Below are 25,942 nucleotides of genomic sequence, written 5' to 3' on the forward strand. Positions count from 1 at the left end.
TGCCACGTCCTCCAATAGGAAAGGCCCGTCTGGGGGCAGACACCACGGCCACCCACCCTGGTTGCCTGCTAGTCTCTCGAGGGTGGGAGGGAGGCCTGGGTGTCCAGCCAGAGAAGAGAGGCTGGCAGGACAGACCTGAGCCCCAAATGCACACCATGGGAAACAGTGTCACCAGGCCTGGTCACTTCCAGGCAGGCGCACGTGATTCCGCAATAACCACGCTCATCGTAAGAAATTATATAGAGCTTTATTAAATAACCCAAGTAGAAACGCACCTATTTACATCCAAGTTGTCAGTTTGGGCTCAAGTAATATGCAAGGCACAATTCTTCCTGTCTCCAGCTTTAAAAAAATAAACCGTGTGGCCCAGCCCCCAAGGGTGAGGAGGGTTCACGCGGGCGGCTCAGGGTCCATGCCTGCAGGGCTCTGGGCCTTCCTAGGGGTGACCTGGCCCCCCGGCCTCGGGAGGGGCCACGTCCTGGAAGTCTCAGCTGCTGTGTGGATGAGAGCTGCCTGGAGGGAGGCCGTCCCGTGGGGCGGCAGAGGCTCAGATCTGCGAGGTGCTTCGTACAGAAGGAGGGACGGAGGACACAGGGCTGCGCGTGGGCGGAACGGTCGAACACAAGGAAGGTCCCTGTCTCCAGGCCAAGGACATTTCCCCAACTCAGATTCCAAAGTCCTGTGCTGATAGCAACACTGGGACAGGGAGGATGGACCAGATCCCATGGGGCAGAGGTCAAGTCCACTGCTCTGGAAACAAAGAACCACAGAGGACAGCCGTCCACTCACAGTGGCCTGAAGCGGGTGGGAGGCCTGGCTCCTAGCTCCCTGGCATCTCAGGCACCCCCAAGGCTGAGCTGGGCGCCCTGGCCCGGTCCTGAGGCTCCTTGTGCAGCGATGGGGGGCCCCCGGTCACTTGTGTCTGTGCGCTCCAATCCCTGCCCAGCAGCAGCCCGGCGAGGGGGAACGTCAAGTGTGCACAGGCAAAAGAACCCACACACATAAAAAACTCATTAAAAAGTCCTTTCCCTGAGAGGGTTGCTGTCACAGCATCTACAGAGCCCTTCTCCATAGACTCCCACCTGCTCCAAATCCTGAGAAGGGAGCGATTTTAGAGATGAAGAGAATAAAAGCGGAAAGGTGCATTGTCTGGAAACCCCAGACCACCAGGTCAAGGAATGAGCCAAAGTCTTTGCTTCTGCAAGACCCGCAGTAAAACAAAACAACAAAAACCCCCAGATGACAAACTTAAACTCCTACACATGAGAACAAGCTGGTGAGCACGGCCTAAACTACAGCTGCAGGAAGAGGGGCGGCGGAGGCACAGGGGCCCCGGCCCCGCTGCCTAGCGGGAGGGGTACGACGGGCTCCACAGCCCCGAGGGGGGGCTGGCTCTGCGAGGGGCAGGCAGCGCGTTGAAAGGCGTTGGCGACGCGGCGGCAAAATCTAGGGTGGGGAGAGAGACGCGGTGAGCGAGGCGCCAGAGGGCGACGGCGCCGCCCCTCAGACCCCGCAGGGCCCACACCAGGTGCCGGTGACACGAGAGGCCCCCGCGCCCGCACACGGCTCCACCGGGGCCTGCCGAGCTGCCTGCGCCAAGGCCTGGGCCGGGCCCCCCGGCCTGCTGGGTCTCAGGCTCCCACGGCCCTGTCCCGTCCAGGCGGCACGCGGGGCGCAGGGGAAGCTGCAGGGACAGACTCCGGCGTGTGCGGAAGGGTCTGGAGGGCTCAGGGGGCCGCGCGAAGCCCCCGGCGTGGCTCCTGCAAACCAGGGAGGGGTGCGCCGGCGGACGGGCGTGGCAAGGCGCGGGCCTGAGAGGCAGCCTGGAGGAGGCTGTGACTCCAGGCGTCCAGGACGCCCGGAGGATCTTGTTACCCAGGAACACGCGTCTGTGTACACGGCTGTGTCCCCGTTCACAACACTCACAGGCCCCTCGAAGGCAGGCCACGCCCCATAGGTCAGCAGACACCCCCTCAAGGATTCCTCGTGGAGGGGAGAGCCCTCGAATGGGGTCAGGAGACACGGCGCTGCCGTGTACAGCTGTGCAGCTCGGGTACCGCACAGCCTCAGGGGACACCACTCGGAGAGAGAGGAGCCCCCCGGTTGTGCACGGTCGCCGGGGCCTCAGGGCCGCCAGGGACAGGTGGACGGAGGTGAGCAGTGACACGGATTCTTCCCTATCTGAGCATCGCGTCATCAGGACCTCCCGGGACCCTCACTCTGAGTCAGCCGGTCCGACCCCAGCCGGGAGCCCTGCGTAGCAGCCCCAGGGGGTGGGACCCCGGCCCCACACGCCCACCCGCAGAGGCAGGGTTCCCGGGCACCAGCCCCTCCACCCTGCATGGCCTGCCCGGCACCGACGTCCGCCAGCTCCCGGCCCTGCCCTCTGGGCCCCGCAGCCCAGCTGCAGCGCGTGCCAAGGGGCAGGCCTTCCAAGCCCTGGGGATCCCCCCCTCCAGGCCCCAGGGTGTCTACTCACAGTGCGGGCTGTGCTGCGGGCTGGCTCGCGGGGAGAGGGCCGGAGGCGCGGTGGGCCCCCGGGGCGCGCAGACCGCGTGGTAGGCTGCGAGATGCACAGGTGGTTAGAGCGAGGAAGGGGGCGGGGGGGTGAGGGGACACACAGCCTGCCCGCCTCACCTATGATCGTGACCGCGGTCCCGGCCAGCAGGGCGAACAGCGTGAAGAACATGACTTGGTAGGAGTCCAGGACGTGCTGCAAGAGGCCGCTGCCGTCTGCGGTCCGAGGAGAGACAGTTACCGAGCCGCCCGCGAAGCCCCTCGCGCCGTGCGTGTGCTTGGAGGGTGAGGGGCCCCGGGGAAGAGACGCATCCTGCGTTTCTGCTCCTCCAGCCCTCAGACTCCCGGCTCCCCTCCCGGCGGGCCCCCTCCGCCCGTCCCTCCTGCCGGGGCCCTCCCGGCGGGCGCCCCACCCCATGACGCACGTGCACCAGGCCCCCGGCGATCCATGACGAAGGCCACGGTGACCGGGACGGTGACGGCCTGGTGAGCGGTGGGGCTGGAGAAGGTCAGGGCGGTGGACAGAGGCCCCTGGCTGCCGGCCGCGGGGTCCGAGACGCCGACCGTGTAGGTGACGAAGCTGGGCAGCCCCGGAGACCTCTCCTTCACGAAGGCCAGCACGGCCGGGGACCCCGACCTCACCTGGGAGAGACGGCGGGGCTGAGGGACGCACCCCCACGCCTGCCCGACACCCGCAGGCCGAAGGTGGGGACCCTGCCGGCGCCCCTCCCGGGCAGGCGATGAGGCCCGGGCACGTCTCCCTGAGAGGCGTGCAACCCGCCAAGTCAGAGGGGCCCGCTGTCCACGCTGGGGCGCTCTGAGGGCGAGGACAGATCAACACCACGGAATTCCAGTGAAGGGCTCCCTGAAAACACGCTGCACTGTGGGAGCTGTCACCAAACTCCGGCTTCCCGAGGGACCGCCCCGCGCGCTGTCAGTGGCCCGTTGCCAGCAGCCCAGCCTGGGCCCGGCAGACCCTCCGGCACCGACAGCCAATTCATCCCCGTCCCGCTCCGAGGACGCTCAGCCCCGTGTGCTGCAGCGAGACCAGAGAAGGGGCCGACGGAGGCGCCGGCGAGCCCTGCACACGTCACCCCTCCCCCCCCCAGTCTGCCGGGCCCCAGGACGTCCTTCACCGCCACGCAGGGAACGGGGGACCCAGGCCCCGCGGCGGGGGCACGGTCGTGCGCGGGATGCGGGATGCAGGATCTGCGCGCGGTGAGGGGCTAGAGCACGTCTCCCTGCACCCTCGTCAGCATTCACTCACGGACACGTGAGGCGTGTGCTGAGCACACGCAGCGTGTCAGGCGGGCCCTACCCTCGGCCCCTCCCCGCACCCTTCGCCTCCGGTTAGGGGAGGCCGGGAGCCATCGAGGCCACGCGCACAGCTACGTGGGCTGACAGGCAGCCACAGCGTTATGAGAAGAAGGGTAAAGGAATTCAATTTTTAAGAATTTCTAGTTTTTAAATTTTGCATCATGCAACCTCTAGTATCTCAGCTCCCCGACCAGGGACTGGACCTGCGCCCTCGGCAGTGAAAGCGCGGAGTCCTAACCACTGGACCCTAACCACCACGGAATTCCCTAAAAAAATCTTCATTTTAAAGAGAGCTAGCTGGTCCAGGACTTCCACGTCTAGCTGGCCTTCGCTGCCCCCTGCTCCCCTCCGAAGCCTTGGCTCCCGCACGGTCACCGCTCACCTCCAGGTTCTCCAGAACCTCCAGGGCACCAAAGACCTTGACCTCGGAGCTGGTGTAGTGGTTGCTCAAAAGGATTTCACCCGGGTCGGCGTAAAGCCCTGGGCTGAAGGGCACCTCGGCCCCGACCTGCTCCCCGGAGGGGTGGCTGCCCAGGAGGGAGGCGGTGACCAGCAGCGCCGTCCTCTTCAGACTCAGGTGCTTCAGCTGCTTGTCCGTCAGCCTGAGCATGGTCAGCGCGCAGACGTACCGGCCTGCGGAGGCGAGGGCGTTGTTCCACCCGGGCCCCCTCCACCCAGGCCCTGATGCTGTTCCTGCTCCCTGCAGGACTCCTGCTCATCCCGCAGCGCCCGGGAGAGGCGTGCCCTCCTCCAGGGGCCTCCCGGAAGTCCCTCCTCGGCGCCCCCGCCCGCCTCTCTGTGACCAGCGTCCCCCTCTCTGCCTCGGAACCCTCCACTCACGGATTCCCCTGGGGCAGCAGCGCCTGGTCCAGCCCTGCCTCTCAGGGCCCAGCCAGCCCGGCTCAGACCAGGCGTGAGGAAGGGTGAACGGGGACCACAAGCCAGCGCCGGCCGCACTCGAGTGGGGCTGAGCCCTGGCACCGCTGACGCCCCAGGTGTGGCGGAAGTTCTGGGCAGCCCTGGGGGGGACTATGTGGGGTCCGTGCCTGCCCCACAGTAGGCAAGAGAGCTGAATGAACCCTGTTGCGCGGTGCCTCGGAAAGCTCTGTAAGCTGGGGACCCGGGTGCCGGGTTGGGGTCCATGCCGTGCTCCCGCCAGCCAGACGCCCCTCCGTGAGTCCCTTCCATGCCCCCTCTGCCCCCCGCCCCCGCCAGCCAGGCACCCCAAGGCGAGCCGGCTTCCTTGCCGACTCTGTCCCCCTTGTCAGATGGGGGTAACGTCACACCCCTGTGGGGCCGTGCTGGTGAACCCACAGGGCCACCAAGTGCCTGCTCTGTGCTAAGCCCCGAGCGCGGGCCCCGCACGCAGCGTGCCGTCAGGACGCACCTCCTGAGTCCCAAGCGGCCGCCTGGGTGCTGAGGATGCTTTGGTGCTGCTGCCAAAGGGACAGAGAGGCAGAGCGAGCGCAGGGAGAGGAGGGCCTCACCGGGCCCCGGGAGCCGCAGGCTGGGGCCTCGGATTCTTAGAGAGACTGGGCAACGTGCCAAGTGCTCATCCACAGCCCCTCTCACGGCCACACTGACAGCCCTGTCGTGGACTCGCTGTGCGCACGCGCTGGGCACTGCGAGGGGTGGCCCTCCTCTTAGAGCGAGCTGGTGACACTCAGGTCACTCCACGCGGCCAGCACACACGGGGCCAGCACGCGGCCACTCCAGCCCGTGGTGCCGGCTGTCAGGTCCAAGGCTCTGGCTACCAGGTGCGTGAGCGGTTACGCTCCACAGACGCCCACGGCCCTCGACTGTGCGTTGAATAAGGGCCCTTCCATCCCTCCCAGAGCTCCATCGTGCCAGCAGAGCAGGGCGCCACCCGTCCAATTGCACGAGGGAAGCAGCCTCCACGCCCGCAGGCTCTGAGCTAGAAGAACAGGAAAGGCCTGGGACCAGGTTCCCAACTCTGCACCGAGTCCTTTCCACTGCTGAGAGCGGCCGGGACCCGGCACGGAACCCCTCCCGGCAGCCGCAGGGGACCGGAGGCCAGGGTGACGGCATCCGTCCCCAGGCTGGGCCTGACAGATATTGTCCCCTGGACAGACGGCCGTCGCGAGCCAAACGCACCGCAGGCACACCGCCGTGCGGGTCAGCGTTCACGTCCAGACCCCGCAGACTCACCCAGGGTGGCATCAAACTCTGGCTCTGCGGTGAAAACCTCACGTGCTGGGACGTCGAAGACGTCTTGTTTGAACTGCAGCTGGCAGCTGAGGAGGGATTCTGGGTGCAGGGCCGCGATGCTTTCCACCTGCCCGGGGGAGCACTCCCCTGCAGACGGGAGGGGTGAGAAGGCCGCGCGCCCAGGCCCCCGAGGCCCCCGCCCCCGCCTGCAGAGCCCAGCGCGAGGACGCGCGAGCAGGCCACGTGGAGGCCGGCCGGCCCGAGAACCGGGCCTGCGCCCACATTCCTCCTGGTGGGGCCGCGGTTTATAAAAGCTGAGGACAAATGACTCGTTACGCGGGAAGGGGGCGCATCCTGAGTCACGGGCACTGTCGGCATGTTTCCAGGGCCCGCGTCCGGGGGCAGGGCAGTGGGTCAAGGCCGCTAGTGCCTGTCGTCTGCTCCTGCCAGCAGGGGAGACGGGCAGATCCCCGGGCATCAGGAGGGCACCCGTTCCCCACCGTCACCCTGAGCACCACTTGGGCCACGGCACAGGACGGTCCACCTGCCCTGGGGCAGGGAGAGACGTGACCCCGAGGCAGTAAAGCTGCCTCAGAACAACAGCAGTGGTGTTTAACCCTGCCGGGTAAGTGGCTTTTAAAACACAGCCCGTATCGATGCGCTTATGTCTGGCAGCTGCTGGCCAGGGCTGTCACGGGCAGGAGGTGCGTGACTCGGGAGAGGTAATTATGGAAATCACAGCTGACAGCGAGGCCTGCTAAGCCGTGTTTTCTGGGATGAATGGTGGTAAGTTGCGGCTTTCTCTACTTGGGTGCCCTCGGGCTGACCTTGCCTCTCCAACCCAGGCAGTTTCTGGGCAGTGGGCTCTTTCGGGAAGATTCCTTATCTGCTTTTGCTCGTGGAGGACTCGAATTCCTAAACAGCTGGAAGGGGCGGGCCAGCCGGGGTTAAATACGGTCCTCGGAGTCAGCGGGCTCCAGGAGGAAGAGCGGCAGAACCCCATCAGGAGGGCCCGGGACACCCGTCCCCGCCCCCCCGCCTGGCAGGGCCCACCCAGGCCGCCCGACCCCTCGCTCCCTACCTCTCAGGTTAGAGCTCCGGTCTCCCACGGTGACCATCACTTTGGAGGCCACGACCTCCTGGAAGCTGGTCTGGGCGGGGCGGGCGTACCGGGCCACAGTCCTCTGAGGGGCGCTGACCGCCATCTGCGGGGGGAAGCCGGGGCGGGTCCCTGAGCGCCGACCGTGCGGGCTCGCGCCTGGGACGCAGGCCCTGCCCTGGCCGCGGGACGGGGGACAGGACCGAGGTTCTGAGGCTACGTGACTTGCTCGGATGGGGCAGGGCTGGGCTGGACCCCCGGCTGGCCTGACCCCACCGCGGAGCCGGCTGCCTCCCACAGCCGCAGGGCAGGCGGACCACAGGCCTCAAGTCACGCGGCGGCCGACTTCAGCTCCCTTGGCAGTTACGACTGCTTCTCCATACATCAATTCAGTTCATTAATCTTTCAGCACAGAGAGAAGGGCCCACGTTACTTCACTGCCGTGTATTCCAATCGGCCCAACCAAAGTGCAGACCCACGCGGCCCGGGGGTGGCAGCCCTGGCTCGGCGCCCCAGGTTTCTCCCGGGTCACCCCTCCCATCTAATCGCTACAAGCCTTCCTAAGCCGGCAACCCCTTCCACCCTCCTGCAGGGCCAGCTCCAGGTGGGAGGCCTTCACAGGCTCTGGGCAGGCGCTGAGCACTTCCTGCGCGCCACGGGCCTGGTGCCACCAGCAGGTGAGCCCCTCGGGAACGGGGACGGGGTCTCACTGCTCTGTGGCCGACGCAGAACCGCAGGCAGGCTGGCAGCCAGCCTGTCACCCTCCAGACGGACCACGGTCACCCGCGCCCTTGCCCGGGCCCTTTCCACCGCCCCCATCTTCTCGGCTCCTAGCTTCCGGTCTGCGGTCTCCTCCCGCGTCCTCCTCCGCACCTGGGAGAGGGCCCCAGGCCTGGCCCCGCACCCTGCTGCTCCGGAAGGCCCTGTGGTCCCGCCACCCCCAGGGCCTCAGACCCATGTCGGTGCTGCACACCTCCCCAGCCTCCCTCACCCTCCGCTGTCTCCAGCTTTCAGCCCTGCAGCTCCAGACACGCCCGCCCCGCTGCATCGCCACGGCCTCACCTGGAGGAGCTAGGACCACCTCAAAGTCCCCCTCATCCTCCCCCCACACTGGCCCCACCTTCTGCACTCCCCTCTGCAAAGGGCCACCCTCCCCCTCTTCGCCCCAGCCAGACCCGGAGACTCCTCCCCGAGGCCTCCCTCTCCCAAGCCCCTCCCTCCTGAGTCTCTCCAAACCCCCCCTTAGCTTCTGCCCCTCCGGGGGCACCAGTGAAGGCCCAGCTTCTGTCTCCCAGCGGCTACCCTGCAGCTACGGGCCCTCCCTCAGGCTCTTAGACTCAGCCAGGCACCAGGCAATCTTTCCAGACGTACTTCTGATCTATACTCTTTGCCTTAAAAAAATCTCTGACGAATGCTTAGGGCGTCCGGCTGAAGTTTCCACGTTTTCAACCCTGACCTGCAGCAGCAGCAGCGCGTACCCACGGAGGATGAGCTATGAGCTGAGAGTAACATGCTGAGGGCTTCACACACATTAATAACTCATTTTATCCACACAACAACGTTAGCCCCATGTTACTAGTAAGAAAACCGAGGCACAGAGAGGTGACTTAAGTTACCCAAGGTCACACAGCCTCTCAGCAGCCCTGCTGGGACTGGAACGCAGGCAGCCTGGCCCCAGAGCCCACACGCCTAACCACTGTCACGATCTGATGGTAAAGCCAGCCTCCACTCCCCCACACCCTGGGTTCCAGCCCCAGGGCTGGCTCTCCAACCCTGCCCACCTTTGCTGTTTGCTGCCCTCCTCTGCCGGCCCCCCCGCCCCAGCCCTGCACAACCACCCTCCAGGGCTTCTCGAGGAGGGCGGGGGGCACTGCTTTATTTGTCACAAGGTGCCTCTCATCTGCACCGGGCTCGCCCCGACCGCAGGGCTGCCGCACTAAACAGGCCCGCTATCAGGTTAAACGGCTGGATTCCACAGGGCACACGCTGCTCTAAAAATGAGTCACGTGGAACGCAGCCAGACTCTGCTCATTGATTCCCTCCCGGCTGGAGATAAACAGGAGAGAGAGCGGTCTTGTTCGCCTCCAGAAAGACTCCAGAGGTGACTCGCTGGGGGAGTTTAAGTTTGCCGGTGACGCCAAATCACCGAGCAGGGTCGCCCACGGCCACGACTCCCGGGGGACGCCCACACAGACGACACCGCCCCCGGGACCCAGCCGGAGCACACGGGTGCGGGGACCACCCTCAGGAGGCCGCCTCTGTCCTCCCGCCGCTATGGACAAGGGAGCCAGCCGCCCGGGAGGAGGAACCTGCCCCCTCCAGGCCCGCGCCTCCCCATCCCGCCGGCCTCCCGGGCGCTGGCTCTTCTTTCCTGAAGAAAAGTCAGTCGGTCAGAGGGTCGGCCACGTGTGCCCCGAAGCCCCACCTCCTTGTAGGTCCTCAGGTGCCCGGCGACCTCGTAGTAAACGGTCACGGATCCCGCCTCCCGGGCCACGGCCACGCCTGTCTTGGGGTCGATGTGGAGGATGTTGCTGGCTGACGAGCTCCAGGTCCCAGGGATGCCTGGGAGGGGAAGCTGCCCGTGACCCGTCCTTCCCACGCCTGACGTCCCCAGCCACCCCATCCCACCTGGGTCGCCTGAGCCACGTCCTCGGGGGGCCCCCCGCCCCACACTCCCCTCCCCTGGGCTCCTGGCCCTGCAGGCCGCGGACCCTGCCCCACGCCTCCCCGCCGGCCATCTCTGCGCCAATTCCTGTCCTGGGATGACCTGGGCGCTGCACGCCTCCCCCACAGCACCGCCCCCGCCACCCACCCCGCTCAGCAATCCCTTCTGCACACACGAAGCAGGTGGCAGACTCCGAGCCGTCACTAGACGGCGGTCCTTAGTGAAAAGCCAATCTCATTATGTAATAAACACAATGAAAGGATTCAACAACCACATTCTATTTGTGGCAAATATTTTTCTTGAAAGGCAGTGTGTAACTTCCTTTTAAAATGAGTTTACTTAGGTTTAAAACAAGGCAGCCAATTTGGAAGAAACACTAAGTAAGTAATTGTATGTGTGGCTCGTGGATGGACGGGGGGCGTGGACGGCGCCCCACCGGCCCAGAGGCTTGCTCGGCCGAGGTTCCCTCCTAGAGGACCTGCTGACGTGGCAGCCCCGCCACGAAGCTCATCAGCACCAGTCAGACCCTCGGCCTCACCAGCCACGTTTCCAGTGTCCCGTGGCTCGTGGTCGCTGGGGTAGACCGTGCAGATGCAGGGCGTTTCCACGAGGGTGGAAAACCCCCAGAGCAGGGGGGCAAGCTTCTCTGGAAAGGGTCAGATTGTAAGTGTTTGGGGCTGTGGGGGCCCAAGGGTCTCTGATGCCACCACTCCACCCAGCAGATGCAGCGTGAAAACGGCCACTGACGACATGGAGATGGGGTGTGGCCGAGTGCCAGTATTGCAGAAAGAGGCCGTGGGCTGGCTCTGGCCGGGGCAGTGGTTTTCTGACGCCCACTCCAGAGGTCACCAAGCTCCACACGCACACCTGTCACAGCAGGCCAGGCACCCCGTCCCTCCTCCCGACCAGAGACAGTCCCCTTGGCCAGAACCTCTCGTACCTTCCGGGCTGACCAGAGCCGTAGCCAGACAGAGGACGTCCCCCACCACCACCGCTCCGGACAGCTCAGGGGAGATGGCCTGCAGGACGGGCAGCGGGACGAAGTCGGAGAGGCCGCCGTGCGCCGCGTCCCATGCTCGGAGCAGCGTCAGGCCCACGCTGATCGTGCGGACCACACACGTGTTGTTGGTGGCGCCCTTCCCGATCTGCACAAACTCGTCCCTGGGCACAGCAGACACGGCACTCGGTGTCGGGAGAGGCCCCAGCTCCGAGGGAGGGGCCGGCGAAGGGCCCCCGCTGGGCCACGCCCGCCCGCCGCACCCTGACGCCTGCCGGCTTGTGTTCACAGAGCAGCCGCTCTGGGTGAGGGATCTGCAGCCCACAGCAACCGAGCTCCCCCGCCACCCCGGGTGGGGATCCTGGAGCCCAGACAGTACGGCCAACGCCACCGTCCCCGCACCCCTAGGGCTGGCCGAGGTCCAGAGGCGAGTGATGTACCCAGTGCCCCCGTCCCTCCCCGGCAGGGAACCAGGACACCTGGGGGGCACAGGCGGCCCTCCGCCCCATGCGCAACTGGGACAAGTGACACCCCCCCGCCCACGTCCTCATCTGCCGAGTGGGGCGGACGATGTACCCACGTCCCAGGCTTGACGTGAGCAGCAAACCCAGTCAGCAGTTGGAAAGCACTCAGGCCAGCGCCAGGCACACAGGGGACCCTCAGTGACGTGCGCCGCGGGGCCGGAGGCGAGGCTGGGCTGGGGGAGGGGAGGGTCAGGGTCTCTGCTGCATCGCCTCCCTCCCCGCACCCCCGATCGCTCTCTTGGAGACAGGTGTTCCCACCACGGAAGGCCCGGGGGACTTCTACAGGGGAGCAGGGGGAGCCGGACACGGGGTTCCGTTCCCTCCAGGGCGGCCTGCGCCCCAGACCGGCAGACACCCTGCTGTGCCCAGAGCGCCACGGCGTGCCAGAGGCCCTCATGACCGCAGCCTCAGTGGGTGGCCCCAGGGATGAGGCCATGTTCTCCACGTGACAGGTGTGGACACAGCGGCCTGGGGGGTGACCCGCCCGAGCTCACAGGCCCCACAAAGTGCTGCGCCGGGCTTGAACAGGGCCCAACTCCAAACCCGCTCTCCTAGTGCCCGGCCCCGGGTGTGTTCAGCGACAGGGGACACATCTGCTCCGGGGCCCACGGGAAGCCCAGGCTGCAATGGTCCCCAACACCCAGACACAACCTCCTGTGCCCAGAGCGGACGCTCTTCCTCCTGGGAGCCCTGATCCTTCCTCCTGGGTCTGAGGCGCCTCTCTCCCCCTCTTAGCTTGGTCTGCACCCCCAGGAGAGCGGTGCTCAACCTTTAGAACCGCCCGCAGGCCCTGTTACAGCACAGACGGAGGGACCTGAGAACGTGCATTTCTAAGGGTTCCCAGGTGGCGGTGATGACGCTCGTCTGCGGACGACACTTTGAGAACTGCTGCTCCAGCGACTCGGCCACGCGGGCAGGTCCAGCCTGAGGCCATGGCTCTCTCCCGGGGACCACCCCCTCTCTCCTCACATCAGGTCTGAGGCTGCAGTTGTATTTCAGAAGCACCAGCCAAAAAGAACTGCCCTCGGAGCCCAATGGGACCTGGTGTTCAAACCCCACTTGCTGGTGTTCAAACCCCATTTCCTGTGTGGCCCTGGATAAGTGCCTTGACCTCTCTGGGCCTCTACCAATGGGCGACGGTGAGGCGTCAGCGAGGTGGCGCGCAGAGGGCCTGCACACAGCAGACGGCACGTGAGCCTCTGACCAGCTTTTGTAGCGGTAACTGGCCCTCTGCAGCCACTGCCCACGAGGCCAGGCCAGCAGCCAGGGCTGTCGGCCACTCCCCTGCAGCCCAGCTTTCACGGTGGCAAAAAACCTTATCCCAAACTTTCCAATCACAAACCCTAACATCTGGGTTTTGCCTCCTGCTTGTTAGAGGACATCCCTGCTGAATGATTTTCTGCCTTACGGTAATAAAGACTCTTGGCCACGCTTCCCCTCGCTCCTGATGCCTGGCCGGGCCTGGCACTTCCCCCAGGGCCCTACTCTGGGGAACCCTGAGTGACGAACTCTCCTTTCAGCGGCGCTGGCCTCTCCGCGTGGTCGTCAGTCACTGCATAAATCGGACTGGGTCCCATCGAGATGTGACTTCATGTGCAGAATGAGAGGGGCCCACCACCTACCTGTTAGTTGCAAAGTTGAGGACGGAGTTGTGAGCGTGAAAGACATCTCCGGAGCTGTCGTGGAAGTGGACGGTGAAAGTCACGGTCACTCCCAGGGGCAGGGCCGCCAGGGCCTCCTTGTTCTGGGTGTGCAGGGCAGGGCTCATGGAGATCCTCAGGTAGGAAACAGGGGACACCTGGGGGCGGTGAGCAGGTGGGGTGACGACGGTGCCAGGAGCACCTCCCTGAAGAGCCCCCTCCCCAGGACAGACGCCCGCCCCCAGCTGGTCCCCATCTCAGGAGGCCTGGGGGCTGGACTGACTTGGGCTCATGGCAAGAGTGGCCCAGCCTGTGACGCGGGCCCCTCCCTGTGTGGCGGCCGGCCTCACTCTCAGGAAACCCAACCCACAAGAGTCAGAATCCATGACCGTGAAAAATTAGATCGTTATTCATGTTGCAAAAATATCCTCTGGGCTTTGACTGCTCAGCTTCACTGGAGGTCCTGGCTCTCCAGGCATTTAAAGTAGAAACGATGCCCGCCCGCTCAGACTGCAGGGGCCGCGTTCCCTGGGGGCCTCCGTACCCTGCACAGCTGCCAGGACCAGGTGCCCCAGGGGAACGCGAGACGGAAAAGGAGGGGATGATGGGTTTCAGGAGCCCAAGAACCCAGGCTCCTTAGAGAGCTGCCTTGATTCTCTGACTCCAGGTAAAATCCATCCTGGCCAAAAAGCCAGCCCCCCAAAACCCAATTTCTTTGACAAAGATCGGGGTGCCGTGACCGGCACACAGCTTGTGCTCAGTGCTAACTGTGACACAGGATGAGCAGTCAGTCCCTTCCCCTTGCTTGAAAACTCGGGTGGAGGGGTCCCCGCTAGACACCCGTCTTGAAAGAAAAAGACGGTCATGAGGAAATAGGTGCCTGACCCAAGCAAAATCTGAACAGTGGAGTGGTCGTGTATTTTCTCCGTCATCGAGGGTTAGATGTACAAAGAAAATTCTGTTCAGGATGAACCCTGGGACTCAACCCAGGGACGCCCAAGGAGAATGTCCCGTCACGAAGGAGCACAGAAAGGCAGGGGACACGGGCGTGCTGGGTGGGACCGGAGGACACCAGCCTGGGCCAGGCCGACGCGGGGTGGAACCCAGAGCCTGACTCCCAGTCACCGTATGACACTGAGCCTCGGTCTGCTTGCCTATAAGATGGGTCACCTCATCCTCTGAGGGGCCGTCTGTAATGTAATGGTTTCTGGTCAAGACCCAGCACATGCATTCAATGCCGGCCGGTCAGGACACTGGGGTGCCAGTCCCAGCAAACCATGGACCTCTCCGGGCCTCAGTTTCCCCATCTATGAGAGAAGGTCATTGCCATCCATCAGCTCCAAGGATCTCTGGCTCTGACAGCCAAAGGATGCTGCAGCCTCTGACCTAGGGCCTTTCATGAGTTCTCACAGACCCGGTCTCAGCTGGAAGGAGCGTACACTCACGTGTACACCTGCAAGGGGAAAACAGCACTACGGCTTTTATTACTCCAAAAAGGAGGCCGACGTGATCCTACCTTGACAGCAACGATGATGGTCTGGTTGGCCCCGAAAGCCTCTTGGGCAGTCACTTCGACCGTGGACGTCCCGATCACAGACCCCGAGGCCAGGAAGCCTTTCTCGTCAACGTGCACAACGGGAACCTTCTCGGGCCCATCCAGGACGCGGTAGCTCAGAGAGGCGGCACCATCCCTTTGGAAAGCAAAACAGACCCACACTCACAGACAGTGGTGGTGGGAGTGGGCATGGAGAGGGGCCCAGGGTTTGGGGGTCCTGCTGCTCCCGGGAGAAGAAGAGGCCTAATCTCGGCCCCACCGTGCACCAGGACCCTGTGCACAGCCCGCGGCAGCTCGCCAGCGGCCGACGGAAAACTGATCTGGAAAACTGAGGGTTGCAGGGAGAGTCGCGCCTTCCGTGGGCCGGTCAGTGGGAAGGACGCGAGAGCTGAGAGTCTCATCAGCTGCACAGAGAGCTGTCAAAGATCCTTCTGTGGTGCACTGTCTTCAGTCTGCTGACATAAGGCAGCTGGCGCAGGGGGAAGAGGATGGGGCTCGGAGCCGGAGGAAGCCTGAAGGCAGTCCCAACAGCCCGCAAACAACGGTGCGTCTTTAGGCACGCGTGTCCCCTCTCTTGGCCTCAGCTTCCTCAACTGTGAAATGCGAGCAATGGCCCTGCCCTGTTCTATTTCCAAGGGCCGGTAACAGGATAAAAATGGGCCACTTGCTAAGAATGGGGTTTGGAAAACTACGGATAATATGCACTGGGTAGAAGACAAATGATGCAGTATTTTATGCTCTTTTACATGTTCATTGATGTTATAAAGAAAGAAAGGAAGAAAAAGCCTCCCAGGCCTGGCCCCCTTTCACCCTCTCTCTGCACCACAGCCCCACAAACCCTCTGCAGATGACCTTAAGCAAACGTCACTGCTTCTGCCTCAAATCTCTCCCCCCTCATCAACCCCCTCCTCTTAACCTCCCGTGCAGCCTTTAAGTCCCGGCTGCAGCACTGCCATCGGGGTGCGTGCCCCCAAACCCTCACATGGAAGGCCCTCGCCTGGGCTGTGGCTTCAGCTGGTTTCATTACAGCTCTTCTCTCTACACTTCCCTCTTCCCCACCGGACTCCTCAAGCACAGCTGTCATCCACCTCGGACCCAGAGCCCTTCGCAGAGCCGGCCGCTGGCGCTTTTGGCTGTGTGTCTCCCCTCGTGTGTGTGTTTCTCCAGTGGTCCTTACGGTGCCCTACTTTACACCCACCGTTCACACGCAAAGCATTGCTACCCAAAGCATTGCCTTAGAATGCCAGGCAAGAGGCAGGTTTGCAGACAGGCTTCAAAACCGAGCTTCTCAGCATCCGCCCATGTCCTCACCACGCGAGAGGGGCCGCGACCTGCATTTCACACGCCCCCGGGTGATGCCCCAGCTCCTAGACCACACGGAGCAGCAAGACTTGAAGACACAGGGGCATTCGAGAAATTGAACACCTCCAAACTGGCATTTTCCCCCTCTGAAACAGTGGATTTCCACAGAAAACATGAGAGGTTCTGGGCCACAGGGAGAAGAGGGACCCATGAGGAGAAGGGGCAGACGAGCAAGGAACGTCCGCGGCGACCAGGAGGAGGGCAGAGGTGGCACCTGCTTCCGGCGCGACACCGGGAGGGAGGCGCCGCTCGCCCGAGGCACCCACGGCTGCGGCTCTGACAAATGAGCCGGCGGACGTGAGCGCAGCTTCGCCACCCGCGTGAAGCCTCGCTGAGTCACATACCTGTTTGTCTGGAGCTTGATAAATGAGTTGGGTGACATTAACACGTGCTCTGCTTCTATTTCAGGGTGCAGCAGCCGCAGCTTTTCAAACACCTGGAAGAGAGGGCACGTTTTGTTCCCTGGAAGCATGTCCAGGCTCTGCGTGTCTCCCAGGGCGAGAGACCCTCGCGCAGCCCCGTCACGCAGCTGGTGCCGTGGCAGCGAGGGCTCAGCTTTGAGAGGCGGGAGGTGTGATGAGGAGGAGCGGCAGGTGCGCTGGTGAAGCCCCTGGGGCTTCTCAGAGCGGGACGCTCTCAGGACGTGTGTGTGTGTGGAAGGGAGCGGTGATGGGGCCCCGGGCCCTGCTCGGCGGTCGGTGCTGCCAGGACTGAGCCTGGAGAGAGCGCTGTCTAAATCTCCTCTCAGCGAGATGTGCTGCTCCTTACATGCGCCTCCCGGAAGCACCCTCCATCCACCCCCTCAGCCCTGCCTTGCGCCCTCTCCCCTGCCAGGCTCCTGCAGCATCCGCACAGAACTGGCGTGGGGCGCCCGGTGACCTCAGGCCAGCAGCCGAGAAACCCGATGATGTCGGTGGACTCTGATCCCGCCACGGAGGCAGCCCTTCCCCGGGACGCCACACCCCTCTCTGCACACAGCCTGAGGTGCCCACCACCCTTCTAAGTCCCTTTCTCCTCGGACCCTGAGGGCGGCTGGCATCCTTGGCACCCGAGCCTGGATGCCAAGCACAGCCTTGTCCTCCCCGCTGGCTTCTGATCTGATCAGACCTGCTGGACGCTCCTAAGGGCCTGGGTCTAAAACCATCGGAACTGACGGGCGATCTTCCAAGAGGAAACCGGCCTGACTGCCCTCCCTCCCCGCACCGTGGTGCTCTGACCATACGCTCACGCTCAACCTGCTCATCTGTAAAAAGGGTCTAGAGGTGATCCTCCTTGCACGCTTGTCCCACAGAGCTGGGGCATTCGTGTGACATGACAGGAGTGGCAATGCTTCCTAAATGGTGCGCGTGGCATGGCCTTGGGAGCCGGGCCGGGTGCTGGAGTCAGGTGAGCCCGCCCGTCCGCCAGGCAGGCGGCACCCAGCCTGAAGCTGCATCGCTGATTCCGTGTCTTGCAGGAACTACACCCAGACAGGTCCCCGCCCACTCTTCTCAGGCATGGACCTCTGTGGCCCCTCCTGAGGTGGAGGTGAAGGTGCAAGGGGGACCTGCCTCTCCTGCTGTGTGACCGGCAGCAGAGCACCAGGGCCAGCGGCACGGTGAACGGCCTGGGTGCGAGAGGACAGCGGGGGCTGGGGACCGGGGGACGCAGCTCTGTCAGCGGGTTTTGCTGTGTGGAGTCATGCCACGTCTTCAGGACAAGCTGCACACTGGGCTTTTGGACAAAATCCTCCTACTTTTAACTGTTGGCAACACATAAAAACTGTTTCAAAGCCCTGAGTGAGCCAAGTAAGACACCTCTGTGGGCTGGACCCAGTGTCTCTAAGTTTCCGATGTACCCAAAAAACCCATCTGCCCTCGGCCAGGAAAACCGAGGCTGAGATGTGACACGACCCAACTGAGGTCACAGAATTTGGGAGCGGAAAAGCCCTGTTTTTAATTCCAGGATAGGGGTCAGAACTTGCTTCATTCTGTTTTCAGCTGGGAAGAGCATGTATTTGTGTGTGTGTGTGTGTGTGTGTGTGTGTGTGCAGGCAGCGGTGAGGGCGGTTGGCAGACAGGCGTTTCTCTCTTTGAAACCTGCTTGCATGAAACCCTAACGAGGCATGTGCCTGGTTTAGAAATAGTTTGTTTCTTCCTGAAGAGGGGGCTTGAACCCGTTACTTTTCTCATGATATTTAGGGGCTGCTCTCAGTTTTTCTTTGCAGTTTAGGGGAACCCAGACATGACTGAGTCTCAGGTTAGCGGCATGGGGTCCCTGAAGCTAGAAATGCTCTTCAGAGGCAACGTGTCACCTCCTGGCTGGGCGCAGAGGGGCAGGGCAGGTAGAGAGAGACGTGGGCTGAGTCCCGGGCTGCACTGGGGTGGCTGGGCACTGGTCCTGCCCCGTCCAAGTCCTGCCGGGGGCCCCCTCGAGGGCTCTGAGCAGGCCGCCTCCCACCCTGAGGCTCGGTTTCCATCCGTGAATGACGGGTCGCATAGGACCCACTGCGGCCTGCTCTCTGGGACCCACAGGGGCACGTCCCCCAGGGGCTGGGGGCTCATCTAGGGCAGCTGTGCCTGCAGCGCCTGCCCCGCGGGCTGCACAGGAGCCGGCCTGGGAAGTGGGGAGAGCGCGCCCGCCTCTGCTCAGCGCGCCTCATGTTTGTGAAACACACGCACAACTAAATGAATGCCCGGCTCGGACAATGTTCCAGGCTCTTCCTTCCAGAAGGCACCCTAGACTCTGAGCTCTGTGTTATCTGGTATTCCGGGAGCGCGTCCAGCTCGCTCAGACCTCAGGCCCTACCCCCGCCTGCCGCCAGGCCCTCCCAACCTGCAAGGCCGCCCCAGGCACCCCACCGGAGCGCCCACAGCACCTCACACTCCCCGCCCAGACCCCGCCCCACTCACCACATCCCCCCGCAGGCCCCCTGCGGCCCGCGCCCCCCGGCACGTGCCCGTGCGGCCCCTGGGAGGAGCAAGGCCGCTGGGACGGCCTTTACGCTCCCCCGAATGGGAGCGTAAAGGCCACCCGTCCTTTACCTGGATTTGGATCTCGTCGGAGAGCTCTCTGGCGAGGCCCAGCAGCTGCCCAGCTGTGGGGTCCAGGGCCCTGACCACCACCCGCAGCCCGGTGCGGCCCTTCGCCCGGCCGTGCACGTTCATGGCGAAGTTGTACTGCGACGGCAGCCGGAGCGACGCCTGTGACACACAGCAAACGTGTCCTCGGGGAGAGCCCGGGCCCGGCTCCCCAAGGCCGGAGCTGGACGGGAGCCCCAGACCGCCCGCCCTCACCCCACGGCCTCCCCACCCGGTCAGGGCCTGCTGACCCAGGGGCTGCGGCCTGTGGTCACCCCGGCATGAGCGCAGGGTGCCCCACGCTGCGATGTACGTCGTTCACGGGAGCCTGTGGGAGAGGCTGGGCCAGCCAGCGTTCTCACGCAGGACTTCTCAGAGCCCTGACGGTGCAGGGGTCAGCACGAATTGCCAAAAAGACACCAGGCTTGGGGTGTTTCCCCACAGCGCCCTCGTCACGGGCCATCTGTGGGTAAGTCCCACGGCCGGGTACCATGGGAAGTCTGGGGACAGGACTCTGGTCCCACGGGGCTGGGGGGAGGCCCTCGTCCCGTACTAGATGAGCTTCAGGCAGCCTCTAGGAGACCCCATCCCACGCCCGGCCCCCTCCGCAGGCCCTCCCCGCCACCGTCCACAGATAAGACAGCAAGAAGCCCCCAGAACCAACCCCACTCGGGCGCTGCGTGAGCGAGGCCCACCTGGGGCTGTAGCCTGGAGTCACCAGGGCTGGTGCCTGGGCTGCAGCCCCCTGGGTGGGCAACCCCGGGCATGTCCCCTCCCCCCCTACATGGGCTCCAGCTCACACAAACGGGTGCAGCACCTGCAGCACCTGCCAGCTGAGACCTGGGGAGAGGCCGGGGACCCCTGAGGAGGACTAAGGGGAGGGGGCTGGGGCCCTGGGATAAACATGCAGAAAACCCCAGCGCCGCCAGGCGTCATCTTGGAAAGGGAGCCAGAGGCTACGGGCTGGGGACCCCAGCCAAGGCCCCGAGACATTCTGGCAGCTCTGGGACCACCCCCGGCTGCCACCTTTGCTGCCTCCCGCCAGCAGGTCACCCCTAAGCCCGGTGCCATGCAGCTGGTCAGCCAGAAGGCGCTTAACAGGAAAAGGCTGCAGCTGTCCTAGCAACCGCGAGCGGGAAGCTGGAGGCGGGGTTCCTGGCCACGAGCAGCACTGAGGGGCGGGGAGGGACACCGGGGAGGGACAGTGTGGCCGCAGACGCGGGAGAAGGAGTCAGGGAGCCTCGAGAGGGCGCGGGGTACAGCCGCGTGGTGAGACCCGCCCCCGGCCTGACGCCACCTGGGATGGAGTGGGACTGGGGGGCTCTGGGCGGGTGGGTACCTCGTGGTGCCGCCCCCGGACGTCCAGCACGTCGCGCTTGCTGACAGACCAGTGGAAGGTCAGACCCGGCACGGCGTTGCCGAAGGAGAAAGGGTTCTGGTTGTTGGTGATCCCGGTGACGTGGACGGGCATCTGTGAGGAGAAGCCAGCCCATGACCACCGCCTCCCGGATGCCCCGGGGCGCCGCCTGAACGGCCCCCACTGCCGGGTGCTTCCCGATTCCACGGGGCCACAGGAGCCGCGCCCAATTCCTCTCTACCAGCGGCAGGCGCGGCACAGGTCCAGGGGGACCTGATGAAACAGCAGGGGTGCGGCGGGAGACAGTGCCAGCCCCTCCCCGCCCATCCCTCCAGGGCCGGGGGCCATCGCACCTCGGCTGGGAGACCCCACTCCTGAAACGACCGGGGACGTCTGCCGCCCCCACCCCCCGCAGCACAGCTCACCCTGCTCTCCTCTTTCCCAGTGTCGTGGGGGCTCCCGGAGGGGTGGATTCCTACCACCTCCTACACCCTGAGTGGACGGAGGGCCGACCATAGGGCGCGTGTGGTGGTGACGCAGCCAAAGCAGGGATGGACCTGAGCCAGGCCGAGGGTCGGCACCCAGGCCCACCGCTCACGGGCTGTGTGGCCTCGGCAGGCGTGCCCACCTCCTGGTCTGCGACAAGGACATGACCCCGGAGCCACCTCACGGGGCTGTTACGCGCACCACGTGGATTACTACACAGAAAGCACGGAGAAAGGTGCGCGCCCTCCAAACACTGGCTCCCGGGAGGTGCCAGGTGCTACTCTAGGTGCAGGAAGGCGACAGACGGGTGGAGACGCCGCATCGCCCACGGCCGGCACCCACACGGGACGGCGGGCACGCGCGCCACCCGCAAGAGGAGCTGGCGCCGCGGGCAAGCACGACGGGGAGCCTGCGCGCCGCGGCAGGAAGGGCGGGGGCGACGCCGGACCCCGCGGGCACCCAGGGCTCGGCTGCTGACGGGCGTGGAGGTTGTCCCAACAGACGGAACCGTGTCCGGGCCCATCCTGGACCGGAACGCAGGGCCCGACACCTGCCGAGCGGCTGCTGCGCGCGCATAGGCAGCAGGGCTGCAGGGGCCCCGCCTCACCTGGGTCCCCGTCCTCATGCGTGTGATGGGAGCGCGGATCCTCACGGCCTGCAGCAGCAGCACCTCCACCTCCACGACGTCCTAGGAGAAGGGCTTTGGGGCTCAGGCTGGCTGCGGGCGGGGGCTGTGCCGGCAACGGCCGTTTCGGGAAGGGACCCCCCGCCAAGGAAGGAGGCTCCTGCCGGGGCCGGCTCAGGTCACGTGGCCAGAAGGCACCCACGCTGTGCCTCTTCCCCAGGAGGCCTGGCTTTGCGGGTGGCTCGCCCCGCGTGGACCTGGCTGCTGCCTGTTCCCTGTCCGTGGGGGTGCCAGCCTGGTCCTCTGAGCCTACAGACTTGCCTGATTCAGACGCCCCAGGTCAGCCCTGCAGAGACTTAGGGACTACTGACCAGGGACTGTTCCTCTCTAGGCCGGGCAGCCCCCACAGGCCAGGTCTCCAGACCCTCCCAACCCCACCTCCAGCCTGTCTGTCTCTGACTGAGCCGGGTACAGGGACGAATGCAGGAGCCAGGTAGAGGGTGATTGATTAGAACAGACCTTATATCCTCCTTCATTTTGAATTCTATACTCCCATTAACTTCGTCAAAGACTAACTTCACTGGCTTCTTTGTAGTGCGGCCGACGCATGCGGGACCTAGGCTACTAAAGCCCGTAAGCTGACGCATGCGGGACCTAGGCTACTAAAGCCCGTAAGCGGACGCATGCGGGACCTAGGCTACTAAAGCCTGTAAGCCCCTTTTACTGACACGCCTGTGAGCCCACCTCCAGTGCCTTGTGATCTGGGCTAACTCTCGGCACGCAGGAGGTGCCCAGCTAGCATCCCTCCCCGTCCTTCCCTTCTTCCTCCTCGCGGCTCAGTCTCCTCCTGCTAGTCCTGGACTATCCCTCGGCCTTGGGAGCTGACTCTTAGGGTGACCTGAATTGGACAGATGGAACCGTGAGCTTCTGAACAGAGTCGCGCACCCTTCCGGGACACGCGGACCTCAGGGTCCCCGGCTCGGCCCCCACCTGCCTGCGCTCAAGGAGACGCCTTCGGATGGAGCTGGCGGTGCAGCCCCTGCATCTGCCAAGGGGTGCCCGGCCCTTCCCCCGGCCCCGCCCCCAGCCCGCCAGATGGGAGACGCAGAGAGCGAGGCGGCCCAGCGAGTCGGCCCAGAGAGGAGGGTGGCCAGGAGGGACTGCATGGCCATGTGTCCTCTGGCTGAATTTCCAGCCAGCGGCCACGTCAGCCACGCGGGCGCCCAGGAGGAGAAAAACGAGCCCGTTCCTTTAGAGAGAAAAAAAGCAGGGCCTCCTCGGTCCTCAATTCTACTCTCACATGCCCAGTGCTTTCTCATCTTATAAAATCGATAGGGAGACTCGGAGTAACCACTCCGTGATTCGGAAGGACTTTGCAGTGTAACCGGGACACCTGGAGCGACACTGGAACCGCTGGGGAAGGAGTAAATCAATGAACTCAATGTCGGATCAAAGTCAGCCCCTCTCCAGGGGGTGCGGTGCCAGAGCCCGAGCTGTGTGTTCAGATGCTCTGAACTCAGAGGCGCTCCTGGACCGCTTTCAGGGGCCCAGTCCCTGTCCACACTCACATCACCCAGAACAAAACATCCTCTTAGAGCCAGGGTTCTAGCATGGCCTGACTGCCAAGCCTGTGCTCCTGCAAGTCCCTGCAGGCCAAAGACATGGGCAGAATCCAAGGGCCCTGAGCCCTTCTCAGGAGGGGGACTGCTCTGCCCTGTCCTTCCCAGAGGCCCACAGAAGTGCCCACCCCTGCAAAAGAAAGAAATGATCAGACTTAGAAACATCCACTTTCACCTGCTTGGAGCCAGGGCCACCGAAGTGGGGCAGGAGGACCCTCCTGGACGAGGCCTCCCTGACTCAGCCTCCAGCATCTCTGCCAACCCAGAAAAGTGGTCAGGAAATGTCCCCACTCCGACGAGGAGGCTTGGGAGTTAACCTCTAGCCAAGCAAAGATGCTGGTGGGTGACTCAGGTTTTCTCTTTCTCCTGGAAATATAAATCCAGGCTGGAATACTGCTGGTGTCCAGTTACCCTCGTTTATGGCAGCTAAGCTAGCACATGCCTCCCAAACACACACCGTAACCCACCAGTGTGTCAGAGCCTACACCATCCCAGCTCTGCTAGGGGAACATCTCCAAGCCCTGCTCGAAATGAGCAAACTAAAGGCAGGAGGGCTCTGAGGGCAACAACAGGTCAGGTCCTGGAACAGCGGTGCAGTGGCCGTGGGTCACTAGGCCGTTCCTGGGGCCCATCACGTGCTCACAGGCAGAGCAGAGGGTCCTGAGAGGACTCAAGGAGGCAGGTAAAGCAGAGTCTGCTGTCACAACCGCTACCGTCACCTTGCACTGCAACTGTCCCCAGGGCGTGGGGACCCTGTCCCTCAAGAAGCAGCCAGGGAGCCTCAGTCTGGAGAAGGGCAACCTCGGGGGCCTGAGGGCAGGGCTGGCCCCGGGGGTTGGGGGAGGTGACAGGCAGGGGCTTCAGGTTCAGAGAGCAGAAGCAAGACCCGGGGAGAGGGGTGGTCCTCCGGAGCCGCACCCCAGCCCAGTGGGCAGGGCTTCCTCCCCGTGCATTCACCCACCCCACCAGCTTCCTGGGGAGCAGTGCACCGTGTGCTAGAGGGTGCGTCCCAGGAGGACCTGGAAGGCGCCCGTCTCGGTGCAGCCCTCGCCCTTACCTGTGACACGGTGACGAGCTTGCCGGTCTCGGCGTCCACGGCCTGCACGACCCCCGACACGGCGCCGTGGCCCACGGCGAGGCCCCGCACCAGCCCGGAGCCGCTCACCAGCGCCACGCTCTTGTTGCTGATGGAGAAGAGGATGTTGGACTGAGGCTGGGGGCCGCCCTCGGAGGTGATCTGGAGGGAGAAGCAGCAGCGTCCGTCAGCACGCGCCCCCCCAGGGCTGGCCCACGCCCCACCCTCAGGGGCAAGGGCACCGACACCCCAGAACTCCCCTCCGCAGCCTGTTCTGAAGCCCCAGGCCGCAGGTAGGGGTGGGGCGAGGGCATGGCCTTTGGCTCCTACCTGCATCGTGGCCCCGATAATTAGCGTCACCTTCCTGGGTATCAGCCTAAACGGGGGAAAGACCTGGGTGTGGAGACACAAGAGGGAAAGGGCTCACATGACCGGCGCGGCCACACTTTCCTCCAGGGAAGCCATGTGTGCAGACATCACTGCTCTGAAGGGGGCCGGCGAGGGCCTGGGGTCCCGGCCAACCCCAGGGGAGCCCGAGCGGCCCCCACAAGACCTCATCCCACCCCGGGCCTGAGGGTCTGCAGTTCTCAGGGGCGTGTTCAGCTCCTGTGGAAGCCACCCGGGACGTGTAGAAATGCCCACTCCCCGGCCTGGCCCTGACCAGAGCTAGGGTCCAGCGATGTGTGTTTCAACTAGTCCCCCTAAAGATTCTGACGCGTGTTGATGTTTCCAACCCAACTCCTCTTTGGAAGGTCGCCCCTTCCACGAAAGGTCTCCAAATTTCTACCCACAAATTGCCTCAGACGAGCTCTCCGCTTCGACGGTCTCAACATTTTCTAGATGAGGAAAGCAGGACGCGGGGGGCTGGGACGAGGATGCCCCCGTCTCTTCAGCAGGGCAAAGCCCCCACACCTTCCTCCTGCACCCCCACAAGCCCTGCTTTGCCAGGAGACACGCCAGCTGGCCCGGGGCTGCTTTGTGCGTGAGGTGTCGTCCCCGCAGGGCTGCGCTATTTACAGGCAGGCAGGACTTCCTTCTCACCAGGAAAAGAGAGCACACGTCCATCTAGAAGCACCACCCGCACCCACCGACAGGAAGCCCGCCAGCCTCGTGTGGCCAGGACCACAGAGGACACGGCAGGACCCGTTTCGTGTTGCCACTGAAGCATACACTTGGGCCCGACTTCCTGGCCCTGGAGGCCGCGGGGCTCCTGTCACAGCCTAACGCCGCAGGGGCACCGAGTCACAGCTGGGGCGGTGCCGGGGCCCGGGGCGCCCTCACCCAGCGCTGCTGCTCCTGGAGCTCCCGGGGGGAGCCCAGCGCCACTGTGGTCCCGACTGCCAGCGTGCGTGTCTACACGAGCGCAGACACGAGCGCAGACCCGCCTGCATCCCCCAGCCACTGCCTTGTCAGTCGCTCCCTCCTCTGAGCCCCGCCACGGCCCCTACGTCCCGGAGAGAGGGAAGTAACCCAGTCTCCCCGCTGTGCCCCCAGGTCCCCAGGGCCAGAGAAGGCCCTCTTCTAATCAGAGGACACTATATGGCAGTTTAATACGGCCCCTCTGTGTGGCTTCCCGGGCTGCCCCTAAAGCACCCAGCCTATCGTGAAAAAGCCCCATCGTGCAACAGAGGCTGGCCCAGGCCCACGAGGTGCGAAGAGAGCAGCTCTACCTCAATCTGCTGTGGGGCTGAGTTGATTCTCTGTCCGGCCTTGTCGGTCACGGTTGCCGTGAGACTGGTCTGGCCAATGGCCACGCCGTGGACTCGGAACGTGGCAGTGTAGTCGTCCGGGGCCTCGTCGAGGGCCCTGGAACAGAGGCAGGGGCTGGGACTTCTCCCCCAGACAGACCTGTCGGCGATGCCCCGAGATGCCCTCC

The 25,942-nt window shown here is 64.3% G+C and overlaps 1 protein-coding gene across 1 annotated transcript in view; it reads right to left on the reverse strand.

The window, feature by feature from the left end:
* Nucleotides 1-291: 291 nt before the first annotated feature.
* The window catches only part of NUP210 (nucleoporin 210), a 113,020-nt gene continuing 87,369 nt past the window's right edge, over nucleotides 292-25,942 (reverse strand). The window contains exons 23-40 of the mRNA XM_057706863.1: nucleotides 25,737-25,872; nucleotides 24,397-24,459; nucleotides 24,049-24,228; nucleotides 21,355-21,435; nucleotides 20,244-20,375; nucleotides 18,869-19,027; nucleotides 16,190-16,281; nucleotides 14,445-14,619; nucleotides 12,911-13,086; nucleotides 10,708-10,928; nucleotides 9,528-9,664; nucleotides 7,085-7,208; nucleotides 6,004-6,150; nucleotides 4,217-4,467; nucleotides 2,943-3,159; nucleotides 2,638-2,733; nucleotides 2,480-2,563; nucleotides 292-1,446 (exon numbers count right to left, since the gene is read on the reverse strand). Coding sequence (XP_057562846.1) covers nucleotides 1,346-1,446; nucleotides 2,480-2,563; nucleotides 2,638-2,733; nucleotides 2,943-3,159; nucleotides 4,217-4,467; nucleotides 6,004-6,150; nucleotides 7,085-7,208; nucleotides 9,528-9,664; nucleotides 10,708-10,928; nucleotides 12,911-13,086; nucleotides 14,445-14,619; nucleotides 16,190-16,281; nucleotides 18,869-19,027; nucleotides 20,244-20,375; nucleotides 21,355-21,435; nucleotides 24,049-24,228; nucleotides 24,397-24,459; nucleotides 25,737-25,872 — 2,572 coding nt within the window. The 3' untranslated portion in view covers nucleotides 292-1,345. The remainder of the gene's footprint in view (nucleotides 1,447-2,479; nucleotides 2,564-2,637; nucleotides 2,734-2,942; nucleotides 3,160-4,216; nucleotides 4,468-6,003; nucleotides 6,151-7,084; nucleotides 7,209-9,527; nucleotides 9,665-10,707; nucleotides 10,929-12,910; nucleotides 13,087-14,444; nucleotides 14,620-16,189; nucleotides 16,282-18,868; nucleotides 19,028-20,243; nucleotides 20,376-21,354; nucleotides 21,436-24,048; nucleotides 24,229-24,396; nucleotides 24,460-25,736; nucleotides 25,873-25,942) is intronic.

The sequence above is a fragment of the Hippopotamus amphibius genome, chromosome 13 (genome assembly GCF_030028045.1).
Source record: "Hippopotamus amphibius kiboko isolate mHipAmp2 chromosome 13, mHipAmp2.hap2, whole genome shotgun sequence".
Lineage (NCBI taxonomy): Eukaryota > Metazoa > Chordata > Mammalia > Artiodactyla > Hippopotamidae > Hippopotamus > Hippopotamus amphibius.